This window comes from Liolophura sinensis, chromosome 1 (genome assembly GCF_032854445.1).
Source record: "Liolophura sinensis isolate JHLJ2023 chromosome 1, CUHK_Ljap_v2, whole genome shotgun sequence".
NCBI lineage: Eukaryota > Metazoa > Mollusca > Polyplacophora > Chitonida > Chitonidae > Liolophura > Liolophura sinensis.
Window position 1 is genome coordinate 71,817,004 of NC_088295.1, and position 20,850 is coordinate 71,837,853.

A 20,850-nucleotide genomic window follows, 5' to 3' on the forward strand; every position below is an offset into this window, starting at 1 on the left:
TACGTGGTTAGTTGACTGCATCTGTGGCCTAATAGAGTGTCGGGTTACCTGGGATGAAACCCGAGTCAGGCTATACCAAAGATTTTAAACATGGTACTTGGGGTTGACTAGCTTAGTGCACAGCACTGAGAGGTTACAGCAAGGAAACGGGACTGCTTAACCTGGTGTCAGTATAATGTGATTGGGTGGGGTGTTATGTCTGGTGTCTTCAGCATGATACTTCAGTGGCGGCACAGACCCTGCCACAAATATGTATACACACCTAATGACTTGTCAAATTGCAAAGTATGATGTAAAATCCCAAGCATACATACGTAGTTGTTTATCTACAAGGACGCTAAGAGAAACCACTGCGGCTTTCCTAAACCCAACCAAACTGCTTGGCAACAGGATCTAGATTCAAATGTGGTCCCGTCCATTGAAGTCTAGGTTTGGTACGATTGTTGTTTGGCATTATACTCGAGAACTTTTCACTTTCACAATGTCAGTCAGTATTATGGGTAGAGGGGTAAACCACTGACAACTAAGTTCTTAAAAGAAATACGTGTAAACTTCCTCACGTGTCTTTATTAGTTACATAATTGTTCAGTGATAGAATACCGAAATATATGGTGACTATATATTTCCGTATCCTATCACTGAGAAACTGAGAATTTAATCTGCTAGCTCTGGAGGGCTGTATACTGTCGCAGCTCTCTCCTGTTACATAAGCTTACCTTGCTGGCTTCAGTATACTACTGCTGGACACTAAATAATTGTCTGTAGTCACAGTCGCCTGCGCTATCAATTTATGATAGGTGTTCCCGCAAGTCATCATTAGTAAATTCACACAAGCATGAAACTACACTGAAAACTGCCATGTTTGACAGCATACTCCTCATAGCCCGTACAAGGGGAAATAACTACTGACACTAACATATTTTGTATTCGTTTAGTCTTTTCTTTGATTTTGTTTCATTTATTTGAGAAATCATTTTAGTGATCAATGTTCATTATGGGTTCCCTCTAGGTCATAACCAGTGAGACTGATCTTAAACAATTAGACCGTATGTGTGAAAAGGTCAATATTTTCTAGTAGTAGTGGCAGTGATAATTGTACACCTGATTCCCTTCACTGTGGGGAGTATACATTCAAATATGGCGGTTGGAGGAAGAATTTATCCAGTTTCAATACCTTAAATTAATTAAATTAATAGCTGAGGCAATTATGACTACAGACCGACAAATTATTTGGTGCCCAAAAGTGGTATACTGAAGCCAGCAAAGGAAGTACAGTGGTGTTCAAGGTAAGGTTATGGAACAAGACAGGGCTGTGATAGTATATGTAATCACCACCCTACAGAGCTAGCAATGACCTACCAATTCAGTACAGAAGACAGACGTATAGGTGAACCGCTTCAGCAAAGTGATCATTGTTTTCACAACTGGACAGTGGGAGATAACCTACTCAGCAGACACATTGCAGAATTCGAAAGAATATACTTCCCCCATGTGATCATTGTTGTCCAATGAAAAGCGGAATATTCTGTCTGATGCGCGTTAAAGAGATGTGCACATCATATTGATCCCTGACAGGAGTTACGTCCCTTTGACCTGTGTGGCGCCATGCATCAATCAGGCTGCATGCTATAAGATGTCCAGCAAATGTTCAGTCTTCCTGCAATTTGGGGGGAAAATTGGATTTATTTTCTAAACAAAATAACAACGACAAACAAACTGTTTTTCACAAGTTCTGTATTTATGTCCTTAACAAATACACATTTAAGATATTTGTAGCAAACAAGTATCATACATGACCAGAATAAAATATGAATGGATGTTTGAAATGGTTCTGCATCGCACGCCTTAATTTGAGTAGAACAACTACGTTTCATTAATGTAACCGCCAATGATTCATCCCCTTACTTCTGGAAGAAGATTGCGTCCCAACCTCCTTACAATTCCAATTAATCTTCTGTTTTTTTTCACAAGCATTGTTCATTAACTGTACACTGTTATTCTAACAATCCATCTCTGTGCACAAACATGAGAAACTATTCTCACCAGTACAAGACTTGACCAAGTTTTTGCCAACTTAAACATTTCAATGGTTTTCTAAGCTTTATGACATAATCAAAAGCAGCTTAAGAACTTGTGAATAAGCAAAAGCTAAGAAGACTTATGGCACAGCTTTACCAAGCCAAGAATCTCTGCTAAACCTGATCACAGACTTCAGCCCCAAGGTACAATTGTGACCCAGTGTTACATCAGAACACCAGTTTTAACAATGGTAGTCTAACTAATGGATAAAATCCCACCGCCCCGGATAACACCCTTTGAATGTTTCTTAAATGATAAAAATCTTTAATGAGATTTTCATGAGTTACATTATTAACTTTTCATTATTTTATGGCAGTAATGAACAGGTTGCAGATATTATTATCTTAGAAAAACTGACTATGGACCACGGCATGAACCCAAAATGAAAAAATCAAATTATTTAAAAGGTCTTTTTACAGTTGAAAATTCACAGATCACATTCCACCACAGGATAAAAATACCAGTCTTACATATGGTTTCAATCTACATTTCACCTTGCCATGAATGGAAACTGGAACTGTTACATAAACTATTCACATTTACATGCTGCACATTACTTTACTTTATATTGTAGTAAAAATCAGGTTATTTCTGCTTAGTACAGGTATTTCAATAATTACAGATAAATAACAAATTGGTACATTTTTTACAAGCTTAGTTGCTGCAATTCTGAATGCTCTTTACATGTATACTACAATTTGTAAACTTATTGTGCTGTATGGAATTCATTTACAGTTTAATAAAAAGCAATGTTATAAATTCGGAATAAAATTGCATGTCGTTATCCTTGTGCTTTTTTCGTGTAAAAACAGCATGTTACATCACGTAACAGCACTTGCAGACGTAACGCCCTGTACAGAGGAGCCACAACCTCCTTTCAGAGTATTCAATGAGATGGAAGAAAGATTATCCCTGACAGAACTAGACGAAAAAACCTAGAAAGGAGGTTGTTCCCTCAACACCACAAAATCTGAGATTGTCTTCACTGTCTTCCACTTGAACAAAGGAATGTCCTGGCAAAAGCATTAGTATCAGTACAGATAACTAATGTAGCGATCGCCCTGATGAACATCACTCATTTGTTCAGGTTGCACTCTCTGTTTTAAAACTGTTCCTGTGCCAGAACTGTAACTTGTATTGACACATACATGAGTTGCCACTTTCCCTTGTTCCATATGATCTGCTTTTGAACATACAATGTACTCGTATTTGTTTAATTTGAAATCATTACCAGGAACTGTGTTGAATTGATACAAATATTTTGTACCTGACTACAATGACTAAAACTGAGTGTAGGTAGGACAATATTTTCATATAAAAAATAATAAAATCTTTTTCCTATTTTTTAATTTTTGGGGCTAAAGGTGATAGTTGAATTAGAGGCTGCCATTTGATTGGCAGTGTTATGAATATTTCCTGTATAAATTATCCATATTGCATGTATAGTATGTGTACATAAATAGACAATGTAAACTTTAAACTTCAAAAGTGTAACAAATCCTTCAGGCTGGTCCGAAAATGGCAAAACAATCTCCTTAAAATTCTTCACTGTTGATCAAGTTTAAGTCCGTCACATAAACTGCGCAGCTGCAGCATTCAGATCTGAACACATGGTATCACAAGTAGCCACAGGCACCCGAGGCCTACTTCATACTAATAACACATCCCACAAGTCACTTTGGCAAGCACCTCAACATTTTGGCATCTCCATCTCAATATCTTGCAAACATGGCAGGTGTCCATACATTTATTTATACACAAAAATAAATCTTAGAAAGTTTGTTCCATGTTTTTGATATCTCCCCACTATTCAAACACTTCTCAAGAAAGTCTCTCAGAGACTTCTGTAGCTGCAACACAGCATACAGCACCCTCTAGTGACATGATGATTACCCTACACCTTCAAAGGGAGTTCATTTGTTCAAAGGCCAACAGTTTTGTTCCAAACCAACTTTAAGGCTTCTATTTTTTACTGGTGTCAGCTAAGAATATCTCAACTTCTTGGGGATTAAGGTTTTCCTGTGCTTTAAGTCTCTGTTGCTTCATTGCAGCACGCTTTTCTGCTAATAACCGTTTACGAGCGTCTTCTCGAGCCTTGGCAGTCTGTTTGGCTTTAAGGCTTTTCTCTGGTGAGGAGTCGGGAGTATCTTTAAGGTTCACAGGTTTTCTTCGAGCAGCTGTTAAAACAAGAACATTTTCCAAATAAGTATCAATGCATTTCACCAGATATCCTGCCTTACTGTTCTACCAGAGACCAGAAGAAGCTAATCTTGCTAGTCATATCAAACATGTAAAATTCAGTTGGCATTGGTCGATATTAAAGTAAAGATATATAACAATGAATTTAGAAAAAAATTATTTGTGAACTTGGCAAAACCTGAAAATGGTATATCATTTTGGCAGGAGTCTTAAACAGGAAATAACTTTGCATACAATTGTAACCATAATCTTCCAAAAAATAACCATAAAACGCAGCACAATTTCATTAAGGTGGACAATAAAAATATCATAAAAAAGAGATACCAGAAAGAGACAACTACACTACCTATTATAATACATTGTTGAATGAGTGATCACAGCTAAATAGCATAAGATAAATTATGAACAGAAAAGTTTGCAATGACTGTATCATAAAAGAAACAAATTTAAAAGCATGATAAACATGTAACTAGTAAGCCACGCCAAAAGCCAAATTCAAACAAAGAATACATCTGATGACTAATGAACTACTAGCATCCACAGGAATCTTCATCTATGGGCATCTACATGTAGCCTCTCATGGCACACATCAACAATATTATCTATGGTTTACTAGTTTCTTCTCGGTTTTTATAACACTGCACTATTTTTTTTTCTAATCTGTTATGTTTTCTTTAATAACAAGAAAACTAAATTGGTATTTAGAAACATTAACCTGGTATTTATGTATTTTTTGATCTAGATATTTTAACTTAAATCTTCTCTCAAAAGCAATTCCAATCGCCATAAACAGGCTTATAGGGCTTACATGTAGTTATGAAAAGTCCCAAACCCTTGTACAGGTTTCACCTACAAATGTGTTAGGCACTCAATTCCAGTGTTCAACTACTTCTAGTATTAAGATAAGACATGATTTATTGAGCTCCTAATAGTATTTCTCCAAACATAACATTAAAGGTTCTATTAACTTGTCAGGATTTGTTCTATCGTGACTTTTCTTTCTTTCCTTCCCTGCTCCTTTTCTAGGTTGGACATCACTGCCAGGTGGTATGTTCCCCTTAACAGGAAAAGTTGTTCATCTTATAAGACACCAACTTGACTTTTGGCAACAGGTGTTTAAGCCCTGACGCAGGACTGACCCACTGCAGTCACTGGGTGTGGGAGAGCTGGCTCACCTGGGGTGTGGCCGGGGGTGTGCCCCGGTGTCTGTGAGGGCGTGTGGCCCGGGGTCTGTGAGGGAGTACTGCTTAATGAGAGACTGGCAGACTTAGGACTAGAATTGGCAGAGCTTCGGGTCGACTGGAAACAAGCAAAAACGAGGTCAGTGCTGAGACAAGGTGACACGAGCCAATAGAAAGCTGCTTCTATATAAAGCAGGGTGAACACAGAGAAAACTGTGGCAACATACAGTGGCATAGAGGGCAGAAGATTCTATCTACCAACATGTAACAACAAACAATTCTAAAATGGGTAAGGAGTCCTCATAAAATGTCCAAAAGTTTCAAATACCAAAAAATGCTTTAGGTATAAAGATCTATTCTGTATACATGAAGGAGTGTATCAGATAAGTATCACAAAACTGGTTAACACTTCAGATCAACAAGAGTCAACAGACATACATGTATGTATCGTAATACCGCATGTCATTTTATATTTTATGACCCTTCAATGTTGTATGAGTAACAGGCTAAGAGCCTTTACATAATCTGCATCATGTAGCCCGCCACATTTGTGAAAATTCAGTTCTCTTCTTGCAGCTTGTCCACAGCATAACAGGTTCATGTAGCAGAAATTCGACTTCATAGAGCATGTACATACCAGTGAGCCACACGGTTATGCAGAGCATAAAACCTGCTGATCAAAGACATTTCATGGGCTGTATTAATAGCTGCTTTGGAACTTATCGTCTTATACATTATGAATATTAATGTGGACAGCCAGCCATTAATCAGGGCATCGGCATCATCCATGCAGATCCTGATAGTATGCGTTGCCATGACAACAGGAAGTCACAGAGTCTAGTACAGATATGGGCACCCTACAGCCTGCAGCATTGGCAGGCCTACATGTACCACACAGCCTTACAAGGAGAGATACTGGCATATGTGTGGGTGCTGCTATATGTACTGGTCCTACAGCACTGAATTCTCTACCTGCAATGGCTTCATCCAGTATGCTATTATGAACCTCAGGTAGACTCAAAGAGGAAGTAAAAAATCATCATTGTTGTGGACAGAATTCTATCCTAACCACGCACCGTAATGGAGAACTGGTAAACACACAGCACTGGGGCAAGAAAAACAAGCAGATGAAAAATTACCTGTACCCGTATTGGAATATCTTTCCATTCATTTTGCCTCATAAATGCTATTTCTGCAAACAGTTCATCAAGGTCATCTATTTGGAGTTTGACCATGTCCCAGAACCCTTGTAAATCTTCCCACTTCGTTGGTCGTTCAGCTCCATCAGGTTTCTGAAAGCAAACATGAAAATATTCCTCAGTTGCTTATATGTACATCTATATACTTTAACATGTTTGTGTTCTGTGAAACTTCACTCAAACTAATCAATTATGCCAGGTATACCAGAGCTGAAGACAAAAATATTGCACCCAGTGTACATACATAAAATCAAACATAAAAATATTCCTCAGTTGATTACAAATACATGTATACAAATACATACATACTTTAACTTATTTCAATTTCACGTGTATTTACTCATATTAATGAACAATATCAGGTATATCAAAGTTTACATGCATTGCTTATGTTTTACACATTATATTTCCAAATAATTCATAGCAATACGATTACCAGTATACCGTTTTGCAAAGAAAAACTGTCTGTACGCAAAACCAAACACACGTTCAGTAGTTGTATGCAACTTACCATATGCTTATGGCATAAACCTCGAAACTGTTTGAATTTTTTCGATATCAACAAATTTGTTTTGCCAATAGCAGCACGTATCCTTCCATTAGCTGAAACAAAAGAAGATAACATTTACGGGTACCATAACCATTTCCAATGCCTTTTTACATAATATACACTGTTAAAAACTTTGTTTTGTCAAAGTATGTTAAATCTAGTGCTATCTCTCCACAAAGAATTCCTTTCTTTATTTCACCTTATTTACTTCTACAGGAGGATAACTGTGTGCCCAGAGAAAATCACTAACCTTTGCTGCAGGACAAACCTCCTGACCGTTACATTGAAAGCAGCATGTTTATTACTGTACTGGTACATCATGCAGCGTGTAAATCAAACCCCCCACCCCCCACCTTGCCATTTCAAATACTGTAAAATACTGTTACCAATATGGTATGCATACTTACCTTATTTTTATCATTAAATAGCATTTGCTGATCAGTGCAGTAACGTACATATACACGTGCATGTATGTTAAATGACTAAATGAGGTTAAGATCACTTTGGTGGTATTACAGCCCTATTGTAGTGATGTACGATGTGTGAGAAATCCCCCAGACTCCTTACCTTCCTCTGGTAGAGCAGTCTCCCCCATGTCACCCTTGGCCTGTCCACACAGCACTAGTAGTCTCTCCTCTTCTGTCTGACACAGGTCCAAGTAGTACTGGCCATCCTGACAACAACAACGTCACAGTTACCCCTTACTGACACAGAATCATCAGTATATAGCAGTACCCTTGCTGGAAATAATACTCTATCAGGGTCCTACATGGAGCCGGAGAATTAATAATCCCGGCATTACATGTAACTTCAGTTCAAACTAAATTAAAGGGCCATTAACTTTGTATCAGGACTCAAAACATTGAGAAATTGGATTCTTTTTGGTGCAAGTAATGCCAAGCAAATGCTATGATTCTAAAATCTGTCTAGAAGTTAACCGTTGGTTACAGAGATGGTAAAGATGCATATAGATAAAATCTATCCATGCAATAGGAACATATATGATTTTATAGGCCCACCTGTTTTACATATACTGTAAACATAAATTAATGGGAAATATGATTTTGAATTTTTAACAGGATATATCACAGCCCTTTAAAACACTATGGTACCAAGAGAATTCTTAAAAAATACATTTCATTCGCAAGTACTTAGTAAATACATATACAGATACACATGTAAACATAGTAACTTCTACCATGGTTTTCAAACTGAGATCTTCTCTTGGGCAGGTGATGTACAATCTACATAACCCCCTGTACCCTCTTCCCCATCACTCAACCCCAGCCCCGGATTTGACAGGGTTGAGTAGGGTCAGAGTATGAGGCAGAAGACATCTGTGGCAAACAACTATGTCAGAGTACACAGCCTGCAGATTTATGAATGGTTTTGCCTGGCCGACTTCCAAGTACACAGTAACTTCCCCTGACAGAAACTGATTACTAGGCTGACCTGATGGATATACACATTGTGGGGTTGGGTAGAATATCACTGTCAGAGTAAAGGTAGATGTACATAAGGAAAAAACATCTGTCACTAACTATTTTCTACTCTTACACGTTCTATATGTTTAAAGCACTAAACATACAGTATTAAAGGAAAAGACTTCTAAAAATCAAAGTATACATCACTAAACAGACCACACACATGTAAAACTATGCATAAATATACTTTTTTTTTTTTTTTTTTTTACATTTTTGTGAACAGAGTTAAAGGCATTTGAATTCTAAGGTGGGCTTTATGAACCATAATATCAGAGTTAAGGAACTCTGACGTCACACTAAGTTTGTCCAACTCTAATCACGATGCTGAATGTTTGAACAGATCGTTTTACCCATGAGAAAAAGATTACTGACATAATGTTGTCAAAAATTCCATTCTTCTAGTGAACATCAGGGAAAAAAACGATAATGTGACGTACAATTTCCTAGCTATCATCAGTGCGGCTCATAAAGCCCACCGTAGTATTCGAATATGTGAGGGCCTTTCAACACTCTTTAAATAAATCTGAAGAAATAAATGAAAGTATTTTTAGGCATAGATTTCAGCTGTCTGTATGACGAACCTTACTTCATATTTTAGCTTTCTTTCACTTTAACCTATACACCAAAAATACAGGTGATTCCTATACATATACATCGATACATCATTTCCCTGCCTTATTTTTTACCACAATGCAAATTACGGAATGCACAATTCCAGTATCAAATCTCTAAACTAGCAGACTACCAGAACAGCTTCACTGAAAAGATGAAAGAAATATACAATTAGGCTTTCCAAATCATTGCCTAATTGAATTCTACCTCATTTTCTCCCTTGTTCAACAAAGTAAATGTACAGTGTATACCCAATAAACCCACATGCATAATATCCACTCTAACCCGGGAAAATCTCTAAATTAGCAAGTCAGTTTCACCAAAAAGATAAAAAAAAAATATTCAAAGTATCCTGGCTCATTTCCGTTCACACTCAACACAGCATACATATACATAAGGTAAATTAGCGCAAATTTTGTCCCTGACTTAAGTTGCACATTTTTCCTGATTGTGATAATTTCATAATTCTACTCATCTTTTAAAGTTTGTTGGTTCAGAACCAAAAGTAATATTTTATGAGATTTATTTGACTCTAAAAATGCACCTTTTTATTGTGTATATACAATCTGGTCAGGTGCACAAATTAAACATTGCTCAAACTCACCTTATACACATCTCCTGTGGGGTAAACACCAGCATGACCATTAGGTATAACACCACTTATCTGTCCATTCACCTGTCCTGCTGGCTTCACCACAGCCAGGTGAGATTTGTTGAAATTCACTGGTAAGCTGCCTGTCCTGGTCACATGCGAAGACGGCAGGCTGTCCGGACTGGAGCTGTCTGAGTGCACGGACGACACACTCGCGCCTGGTGACGACAAATTGATGTCTTTCCGAGAGGAGTATGAACTATACCTGCCATACCCACTCACAGCACAACTAAGTTTTAAATATGACGGCATTTTGTTCACATCGCGTGGAGATATTTCACAGGAATTGGACAATCTTGGCATGTTAGAGCCTCCACTGGAGTGTTTTGACAAGGCACCGTTCTCTAGGCCGACCAGGGGAGCTCCATGAGAGAGCTGCATGTCTGTGGGTGGGGGAGAGAACCTCTGGGGTGCAGAATCCCGATATCCCTTTGATGAGGTGTTACTTGGACACAGGTCCAGCAAGTTGTCCTGACTCAGTATCACCTGTTTAGATCCCGACACAGACGCCTGACCACTGCTATTCAACAAGGCTGGCTCTCCTCCTAGAAAGAATCGAACAGGTACATTAGTCATAAATTTACATAGATAATGTACAAGTTGCACAGCTGCCTAATCAAATACCAGTAAACTATCATCTGATGATAATATCTAAATGCTCTGGCACTGAGTCTCACATATACAGTACATCTACATGTATAACAGTCAAACTATTTACAAACCAGGCCTGCAACATATGTCTGGCAGTACATTTGAATCAATGGATAGTACCCAACATATAATAAGAACTGTAAACGCTACTGGTATATATGGACATTGTACCAATCCACATTTCTGATTGTACATGTATGTAGCTGTTACATTTGAGCTCTAAAGTTAACAGGCTCTGCAGTTCTGGTCAATTTAAAGAAGAGAGAGCTTACACATGCATAGGTCCAGGGAACAAACCTACAAAAACTTCAGGGTGTAATTCTGTCCTACCTAGATACTAGAAAATGTGAACTTTACCATGAAGAGAAAAAAATACAGCAAGTAAATGAGACGACTAAGAAAAACTGCATAGTGGAGGAAAGTCTACTAGTGAGAGTCCTGTGGGTGTATGAGTAAGGTAAAGGGACTGATCGAAGGCAGCTGGCAGGCTGTCTGTCAACAAAAACTACCACCAGTACGGTTAGCTGGTTAAAATAGAACTGGGAGTTGAAACAGCTGGAGATTGGAATTGCTACAGAGTTTTCTACATTCTCTTGGGTTTTATAAAGCAGTAAACTACAGATGCACTACAGCAGATGAAATCTCTGGCAGTAAATAACTAAACATCTCTATGTTGTTTTAACAGATGAGAAACTTCCTCATACATTTACATTACATGTATTTCCAGTGGTGTGATAATAATTTATACACAAATTCATACGGAGTTGCTACCTGTGAGTTTAAAAAAATAGCACACTGTGACATACATGTTGTGTTGTTCATATATTTCGTTTTCTCCCCTTAGAATGTAGATTCTCTACAAATTACATTGGCATTGCTGGAGCTGGTTTTTATTTTCATCTATAAATATATGTACCAGGCGCAATCTCATCAACATCCAGCTGTGTACTGGATTGGAATCTGTGTACTTGAATCTGCTGGATTAAATCCAAATCATATGATACATGTACACCCTATCTAGAATATAAGAGGTAAGGTATAGGAGGACAGAAGTGATATTCCTGTGGAAGAATAATGAAAGTAACACATCTGGAAAAGCTGGCAATAAATAACCATCAATGCACATGCGACATACCATGATGTTGGCACCTCTATTCTGACAAACTCAACATGTATCCAACAGAACTCCACAGACCTAAAATATATGTCTACTTGAATCAGAGGTACATAAGATACTGGCTTGGACTGGTCCTCTACCCCATACACATCAAACAAGAAGCCAGTCTGTATTACATGTGTAACCAGACCCTGACATATATGAGGAGGCTACTTGTACATAGTGTATTAGAGGCAGGTGAAAGTCAAACTACATGAATGTGTGGTATGTGAAGAAATTCAGCTGTTAGATCAAAGGCACAGCTGGATCCTCACTGGACAGATCGTCCCACTGAGTACAGACAGCTTACATGCACACTTTATTATTTAACTATATCAGCTCCTACTGTGGCTCTGTAACAACCAAGCACCTGCAATATTTACACTCAACTGTCTACACTTGATCTGTCATATTCATCTTAGTCATCCAAATATAAGGTACAGATCCAGATTCTTATGTCATACAGTTCATCAGTTTTTCATCTTCACTGCTCCAATGCCAGGTCAGCACAAACAAAACACACCACCAAATTAATTTGTGTCTTTGCCTTTACTCAGTACAGTGATTCACTGTGGGACCGGCATACATAACCAGGCCTTTAGGACTGGAGGAAAAACTTAAAGCCCCATTCAATCCAACTTGTGTTCTGAAGATAGCGTCTGTTATTTACATGTGAAGTTTGTCAGTCCCCACTTAGTTTGTACCTGACTGGATGGGATGTTATACCTGTCCTTGTCATCCTGCTTATTTGGTCATTCTGTTTGCTGTGTACATTTACTGGAGTGATGTGCATAAACAGTGTAGTTCCTGCATGTCGTGAAGGAGTGACCAGAAACAGGTTTAGGTTCATTACCATGTAATACCTGGCTCCACAGAAAAAGACACAACATTAGAACACCCACAATTAATTAATAACAGGTTAGTCTACATCATTCATCACCCTCGCAATGAGTTTTCTTACTTGTTTCATCTGTAAAACTTTCACGTAAACATTGGTGGCATAAAATACATGCATCTAAAGCATGTTACCTTTGTTTTGTTTTGTTTTTTTTTTGGTCAGAGGTGCTGTGTTTCTAGCCTCAGGCATTTTGTGTGAACTAGGGATGAACCTGGCCTATCCAGAGAGTAGTCTCACAAAGAAAACAATTCAATACATTCCACATGTAACATGTATAAGCCCCTACGTCCTTTCATACACATTATATACACGTATGTGTCCATAAAACGCATGAAACCTAGACATACATGTAAATACCATCGTTTCCTTATCAAATTTCAGAGAAATCTAGTACTGCTGGTCATACTAAGTAGTAACAAGCTATGTGTATATGTATGTATGCTCTAAGTCCCTAATAAGGAAATCGGAAAGGATACCACGTGGAACAATACTGTGCGTTTGTATCTACTTGTACACAGTATCTGTATGTCTGTAACTTAAGCTGGCCAGATGATGTATGGCAGCTGAGCAAGCTCACACTAAATGTCACCAGTGTTCTCTACACCTGGTCGATCTGAAGTCAGAAAGCACTTTAACATTCACTCTGCACACCCACATTTCAGGACAATTCAGTCTTAATAATTACACCAATATCTCATGAAACAGAAACAAAATGTACGATATATGCTAAATTAATCCACAGTCAGTAAATTAATTTCTAATTTACTTGGGGCACAATATCGTCATATGGCACCTGTACAGAAAGTCATTAATGTTGAATAAGGTATAATATTCCTGCATACTTCCCAAGCAACCATCCATAGACCTGTCACACGTGACCTGTTATTTATATACCCACACTATGGTATGGTACATTATACAATACAAAACACAGATGTGCCTGTCTATCAAGCTGTTACCATGTGGCAGGCAGGAAGACCCATTAGGTGAACTAACTTAGCCCTGTGAGAGGCTTCTTTACCTGCTCAGTCTACTTTGACATTCTGCTATCAGTGAGTCATCCCACAATACCTACTCACCTGTGCTCCAACACAGATGCGCTCAGGTGAAAACTGATAACACAAGTACGTCAGACTGCTTTATCCACAACAGAGTCCAGCCTCTGGATCAATACCTAATATCCTTGGGGAGTGGAAGACATCCCTACTAGTCTGGTATATCAGCCAATTACTGCTCAGAACACCCACACTACAAAACATCTCCAACAAGAACACTTCAATACAGCATAGGTGAAATTTTACTTAATAATTCACAACCAAGCCACAAACTACAACTCTCTGTAAATCAAAATCACATGATTTAGTCCCTAAAAGTGAAACAAAATAGTTCTGCTTTGTACCACTCTGGAACACTAAAGTAAAAGCTCTTTCATTATTTGTTTTCAGAAATACCATGTCCTGATATGGACAAAAGCTACATGTAGTACCCTACAGTACATGGTGATAATATACAAAGAATACACCTGTGGTTATATTTACCCTCATATGACACTCCCGATGACATCTCACTGACCCAGAACACAGTTCTGATGACTGAACATCAAACACCCTATCAACCCTATTAGACTCCACAGAACTGACAACACAGCTTTAAAATGGGTACTGTGCGCAGAAAACAGTACAGGTGTCTAGGGTACCTCACTGGCCAGTTATAACACTCAAGAGAACAGGTTATCCCAGACAAAACTAAATCTAGCTCACTCAAAAAACATTTACAAGTTAATGCGATGACAAAGAAGCAGGACTTCAGCGTTCCTAGCCGATCTTCCTCACTGTTGGTGCCTACATCAGTTGTCTTGTCCTGAACAAATGTCTCTCCCTTGTTTAGCCTTTACAATAATTATAGCCTGTCAGCTTCTTCTCCCTGAACATACACAGACCTTTGTTTTCTGATGCCTTCAGACAATGGCTGAGATTGTCACTGGGACCCAGACAGGGCTGTGGGGACAAGTTTGGGGTTTGGATAACCTTTCCCTGGGACATGTAGCCACATGCAGATGTGACAGTGGGCTGGGACAGTGCTGACAGTTCTAATATGCAAGTGTGACAAGACTGGAACACTGGAGCTTCACATTAAACATGCGCAAGGCTTTAACAATATAAACTTAACAAGGCTAAGAGGAGACTCCCAGGGTGTGACTTTCCAGTGTACAAAAGGCAAGTATTTTATAGGATGACAGAACACTTTAAACAGAGCCTCATACCAGCTATAATCACTGATAAAATTAACATCTCCAACATGCTTGAATGCCACTACCACAAAAGTAGACTGTTTTAAACTCCAAGAAACTTTCAGAGTTCGAAAAAAGTGCTGCCAACATTGGAAAGAAGTTGACAACTTGAAATAAGCAAAAATTTCTTTTTGTCAGCAAATACTGCAATCCTTAGAAAGAAACTGACAAATAAGCAATGTCCTGTAATTTCTCACTGAACTTAGATTCATGTACAAACAACTTAAAGCCAAAACACTGCAGTGCTTTCTGTAGAGCAGTAACCTAGCAAGCACCCTGGAATTCCTGTGTCATCAAAATTTAATCATTTGTAATAGTTTCTTTTTCTCGCCCTTGCATGCAGGAGTTATCAACATAAAGACGATAGATAAGAACATCAAACAGCACAGCCTACTGAAGGTTATAATCAGTACATGTAATTCTATCTAATAATGATACTGTTATACAGAAGCTAAGATTCTTGAACCAATTCATACATTTCAATGAAACATAACCACATGGCTCAGGAATTACTATATACTTACACTATGAATCACACATAAACCAGTCAGTGGCATCCAAAACATCTGAGTGCAGAATAGTCAGCTTACTGAGCTACATGTACCTCACTTAGCCAAACACCAGCACGACCTTGATACCCACAGCCTGATTACCTCAGAACACCCCAACATGTGTGACATGGCACTGGGACATGAGGAGAAATAGTTACTGTAGCACTGCTTAAATCACGATCCCCTTACCTCAAGCTTCCTGTCCTCGAGATTTCACCCACAAGGGACAGACATATCACAGCTTTACTTAATCATAAACAGTTGTTCAAAAACATATCAGCTTTCTTTGAAATCATATGTGCTGAATTTTCCCATGGTGTAACCACATGTTGGGTATCTACTTAACTTGTAGTATAGACGTTAATGTACCAGGCTCTCCAGCTGGGCAACAAAAAACTACATGTGAATTGCCTGAAAACCACTTCTGTTTCTCAGCATAACATGTACATGTGTAATGTTTCAAGCTGTTAGATCCAGTAAGCAGACACCGATATTCACAAAAACAAATTTTTCACATTTTAAAGGCCATGTATACAAAGAAAAATACAACATGTGTTGGTCACTTTACACATTTCAGCCTTAACTTAAAATAAAACGATGGTTACACTTGGATGGAAATGTCATACTGTTATGGATCCCAGATGAAAGCTATCAACACAATAATTACCACCCTTAATATATGATATATAACCTCACTTAACCTCAGTGATCTTCTAGTGTTTGAGATAACACTGGACATGCAGTACATGTTGTCAGCTTTGATTAACAGGTTCTAGAGAGCATAAGGCCAAAACCCCAACTTCACACAGAAATGGTGAACTTATACACCGTACACATACTGTAACCAGGGTTGTCTCTATCATATCTGTGCTATAAGTGAACAAAATGAAGACTAGAATACATGTAGTACATACACGTACATCTATAAAGGAAGTCACACCGACTGAATGAAAGTCATAACTACATGTACATTTGTATCTCACCTGGAATATTTTATATACAGGGAATAGAAAAGCACAAATCTGTAAAATGGTGCTCCAGGTGCATTCTACATTATGGCCACACTTCCCAATACATGTGTACCCTGTCACATCTAAATTACAAGCTAACTGCCCAGCCCAGCCCAGCCTACCCAGTGACTTGACTACACACTGGTATGTGCCAAGTTCTTGGGTAAACCATGCACACAGGACATTGTAGACTGGACAAGAGAAGGATTACCATTTTGGTCAGCAGTCAGAGAATGGCCTCCACACAATAGAAATCATTTTACCTGGGGAGGGGGGACTGAGCAAGGACAAAGCTGTGGTCAAAACTGTTCAAGATCAGACATGATCTATCTGACCACTGTCCAGTCAAACTGTTAGAATGGCCTTGGGGTCTAGTGAGCCAGCATTTCCATCACAATGTGAGTTGGGTGGTCAACTTTGACAGGGACACTTAAGACACGGACAGTCACAATAAAGATAGTGAAAAGAGATAATTGAATCTAAACTGGCCATTCGGTTGTGGACTTGTTTGTCACAACCGATTCCCACTGTTACTATTCCATTCAATTTTACCTCAATAGTTGTAATTTCCAGCATATTTACATGTATGTACAAATGTATATCAGAACATTGTGGGATGCTGACTTCTAGCAGAGCTTACTCAAAAAACACCATAAGTCATAAACAAAAGTGCACATCTTATATCTTGAAAGTTTACTTGGAAATGAAACTCACATATAGACAAATACATGTACATTTGTCATTTATATATTTGACTGGTGTTTTCAGCCGACTCAAGAAATATTCCTCACCTTGAAGGTACTACATCAAATTTTCACACTATATGTACTAACATATACACTTGTCAAGTATTCAACCAGTAAAAACATAACATTAAAGGTACAACTGTATACTTACATGTGCGTACACAACACAAAAATGTGTATCCTGATGAAGGAAGTCCCTTACATGTCCTCTTCCTGAACTGATACCAGGATATATACCCAAATAAAGATGTTTAGTAATATGCATGCATGCATGGTACGGTCTTGTCAGATAGCTAACTTACACAGGCTCCTGCCTGGGCTGGTGAAAACCAAACACAACCACCAACAAGTATTCACCAACACAGATCTGTCTTCACAAGGATCTTGACTCACACTAGTCATCTGAGGTCAAGCAGAGGAATGTGGCAATAACAATAACACTGCCCACTGCCACATACATGTGTGAGCAGACCCCAGCCCACACTTACAGCCACTATGTAATCTAGGTGATCTAGGATCTGAGTCATCCATCCACACAGCTGCTCCTGATTCTCACACACTGGCTTTTCTCTACCCCCAACACTACTAAACACATCAGATCACCCACAGTCCCTAATCGGGCAATTTTAGCTACATTGAGTGCTTTCCAATGGACTATGTAACATGCATGAATAACAATACCCTTGCCACAGAAATGAAATGGGAGTAGATCTATATTCCTCACCTTGAAGGTACTACATCAAATTTTCACACTATATGTATTAACATATACAATAAGTTTTATACAGCAATGCTTTTTATATTATATATATATATATATATATATATATGATGGCCGCTGACATTTTTTTTCCAGGATTATTGTATATGTGTACCTTCAATCCACCAGGCACCTCGTATGAATGATCCTCCTTTATCAACCCACATTGAGGACATGGTTACCCAGTCATTCACATACATAAATGTATTACCTACACGTACAATACAATATCAGTTCACAGCCATGTATACAGTCAGCAGACAACCTTGGAAATAAATCAGAGCTATGACAGATCAGAAAATGAGCCCCAATATTGGCTCACCCTGGCCTCACACAATCATATACCCATGATACACATTAACAGATACACATACTGAGATTGTACCTTACCTGTTCATCTAACTTGACCAGGTTAATAGACAAATCTATCTTCATCTTCCTACTTACATGTATATACAGGTACACAGTATGAAAATTGTGGTACAGTATATATGTGTTCAGGTATGACACATGTACATGTATTAACCTCAATCAAGTTTGTTCAAACAGAACATCATCCGAGCAATCCTTATACTAAGGGTATAGACTGCAGGCAGAGGTGTGCCATGGAGATTAAGCCATGCTACAACTGCCAGTTACCTCAATATTCTGTTATATTTAGCCTCATCAATACTATGACTCAACTCCAGGTTCATCAATACCCAATCTGACAGCTGCACTAACCCCATTACAGTCACAACCCCCAGCTATAGATAAGACAGGCACCATCATCAGCACCAGCCTCATCACCTTCCACTGCATCCACATCACTGTATCACTACAAACCGTGATCCTATTTCACACACAATACACATGTACCTGACTCACATCCAGCATGGCTGAATTTGTTAAGTATTTTCTGTCTCTGAAGTAACACTGAAGTAGACTCACATTTTGAATGGTTGTGAGTGTTTAATACTATTTAGAGTCAAATACTCTCTCCTTTCAACAACACCACACACTTAACACATCCCAAATGTTGCAATGTCCACACCCTTTTAGGCTAATTGAGGATATTTCATCTCCTTAATGTAAACACATAAACACTGTGGCCACCCTAATGTTAAGTAAGTATCAGATTTCCTGGGCTAAGCCTCTTGAGCTTTAATGAGACTGTTCACTGGCCATGGTGCATGGTTTGTGTCTAGCCTTTAGATTGTACCTCACGCTATCACTGGACATTAACACATGTCTGTATGGACCAGGGAGGCTGTTAAATCAATCCCTCCACTGGGCCCCACTAGCCCTGGTTTACTGCCACAGATCAAGTACAAGTAGATTCTGTGAGGACACAGCTACTGGTCAGCCACCGGCATCTTTCCACTCCATGTCTGCATAAGGGTACCTAATCATTTACATGTGTCAGTGACCAAGCCTACAATATCAGGGCCAATCATCTATTCATCCAGAGAATGACGATAAAACAATACATGTACATGTACAATAGACTTACTGTTTAACTTGGCAGAACCAGTGATTCCAATCATTGTACCAGCTCAATATAAGGTATGCTACAACCACAAGTGAAGAGAGCTCAATACATGTCCATGCCACTGAGAATGTGCATGCCTTCATTCAGAAGATTCCTTCATTCATTCATTCAGCAGCTACGACATGTCAGAGGCGCATGGTGGCTGAGGAGACTACTGTCTGTCTTCATGCAGAACTATCCACATCAGCACATTCCTGGAGACCCAGCATGTGACCTACTCCACACCTCTCACTGTCAGCAGTAGCACATGACACATGCTGCCGGCAGCTTCCGCAGGCCACCCCTCTGGACCCTCTGACGGTCAAACAGCAAGGGGTTTCTACTGTATGACCTAAGACATAATGACCAGGTCAAATGCCTAAACACTACAGCTACTGTATGATCAGTATGAGGGTGGACCCTGGGCTTGATAGCAAGAACATGAATAAATACTGACTAATAAGCTAATGTTAACAACTTGCTCCACACAATCACCACACTATACAAGTACATACAAATGTGTGTCATGACCATACCCTCATTCCTCAGCCTCTTCCCATATGAATTAGCACATGATTTATGCACCTGTCTAATTAGATTTTGAAAACAACACTACACTGGTTGGGTTGGCCAATTTCAGGGCTTAAGAGCAAGTATAATTTTCTCAATCCACTCAGATTAATGCATTCAGAATATGCTTGAATAAATATCTTGAAAACATGCGAAAATGTTGAAAAATTACACTAAACATATAATATTTTCTCCATGTCACGAATATTTTTGTCTTTTTTATCCTTCTACATATGATCATGTACATGTACGTCCATGTAACTGTACCCAACATAACACTGCTGGTGTACATGTACGTCCAGGTAACTGTACCCAACATAACACTGCCTGTGTACATGTACGTCCATGTAACTGTACCCAACATAACACTGCCTGTGTACATGTACGTCCATGTAACTGTACCCAACATAACACTGCTGGTGTACATGTACGTCCAGGTAACTGTACCCAACCTAACACTGCCTGTGTACATGTACGTCCATGTAACTGTACCCAACATAACACAGCCTGTGTACATGTACGTCCATGTAACTGTACCCAACATAACACTGCTGGTGTACATGTACGTCCATGTAACTGTACCCAACCTAACACTGCCTGTGTACATGTACGTCCATGTACATGTACCCAACATAACACTGCTATGTCATATTCACATGTTGCAAGAATGAAGATGAAAATTAAATCCTTGGCAAACAGAACAGAAACAGGCTACTTGATGACTTATCCATTTAAACCTACCAACCTGCTAT

At 38.8% G+C, this 20,850-nt stretch overlaps 1 protein-coding gene across 4 annotated transcripts in view; it reads right to left on the reverse strand.

Annotated features, from left to right (window-relative positions):
- Positions 1–1,637: 1,637 nt before the first annotated feature.
- The window catches only part of LOC135461267 (uncharacterized), a 42,311-nt gene continuing 23,098 nt past the window's right edge, over positions 1,638–20,850 (reverse strand). For 3 of the 4 annotated variants that reach the window (XM_064738272.1, XM_064738273.1, XM_064738274.1), the window contains 6 exons: positions 9,909–10,501; positions 7,776–7,881; positions 7,170–7,261; positions 6,599–6,751; positions 5,454–5,577; positions 1,638–4,256 (listed from right to left, as the gene is read on the reverse strand). In XM_064738272.1, the coding sequence (XP_064594342.1) occupies positions 4,042–4,256; positions 5,454–5,577; positions 6,599–6,751; positions 7,170–7,261; positions 7,776–7,881; positions 9,909–10,501 (1,283 nt within the window). In that variant the 3' untranslated portion in view covers positions 1,638–4,041. The remainder of the gene's footprint in view (positions 4,257–5,453; positions 5,578–6,598; positions 6,752–7,169; positions 7,262–7,775; positions 7,882–9,908; positions 10,502–20,850) is intronic. The other variant, XM_064738275.1, reaches the window with a different exon arrangement.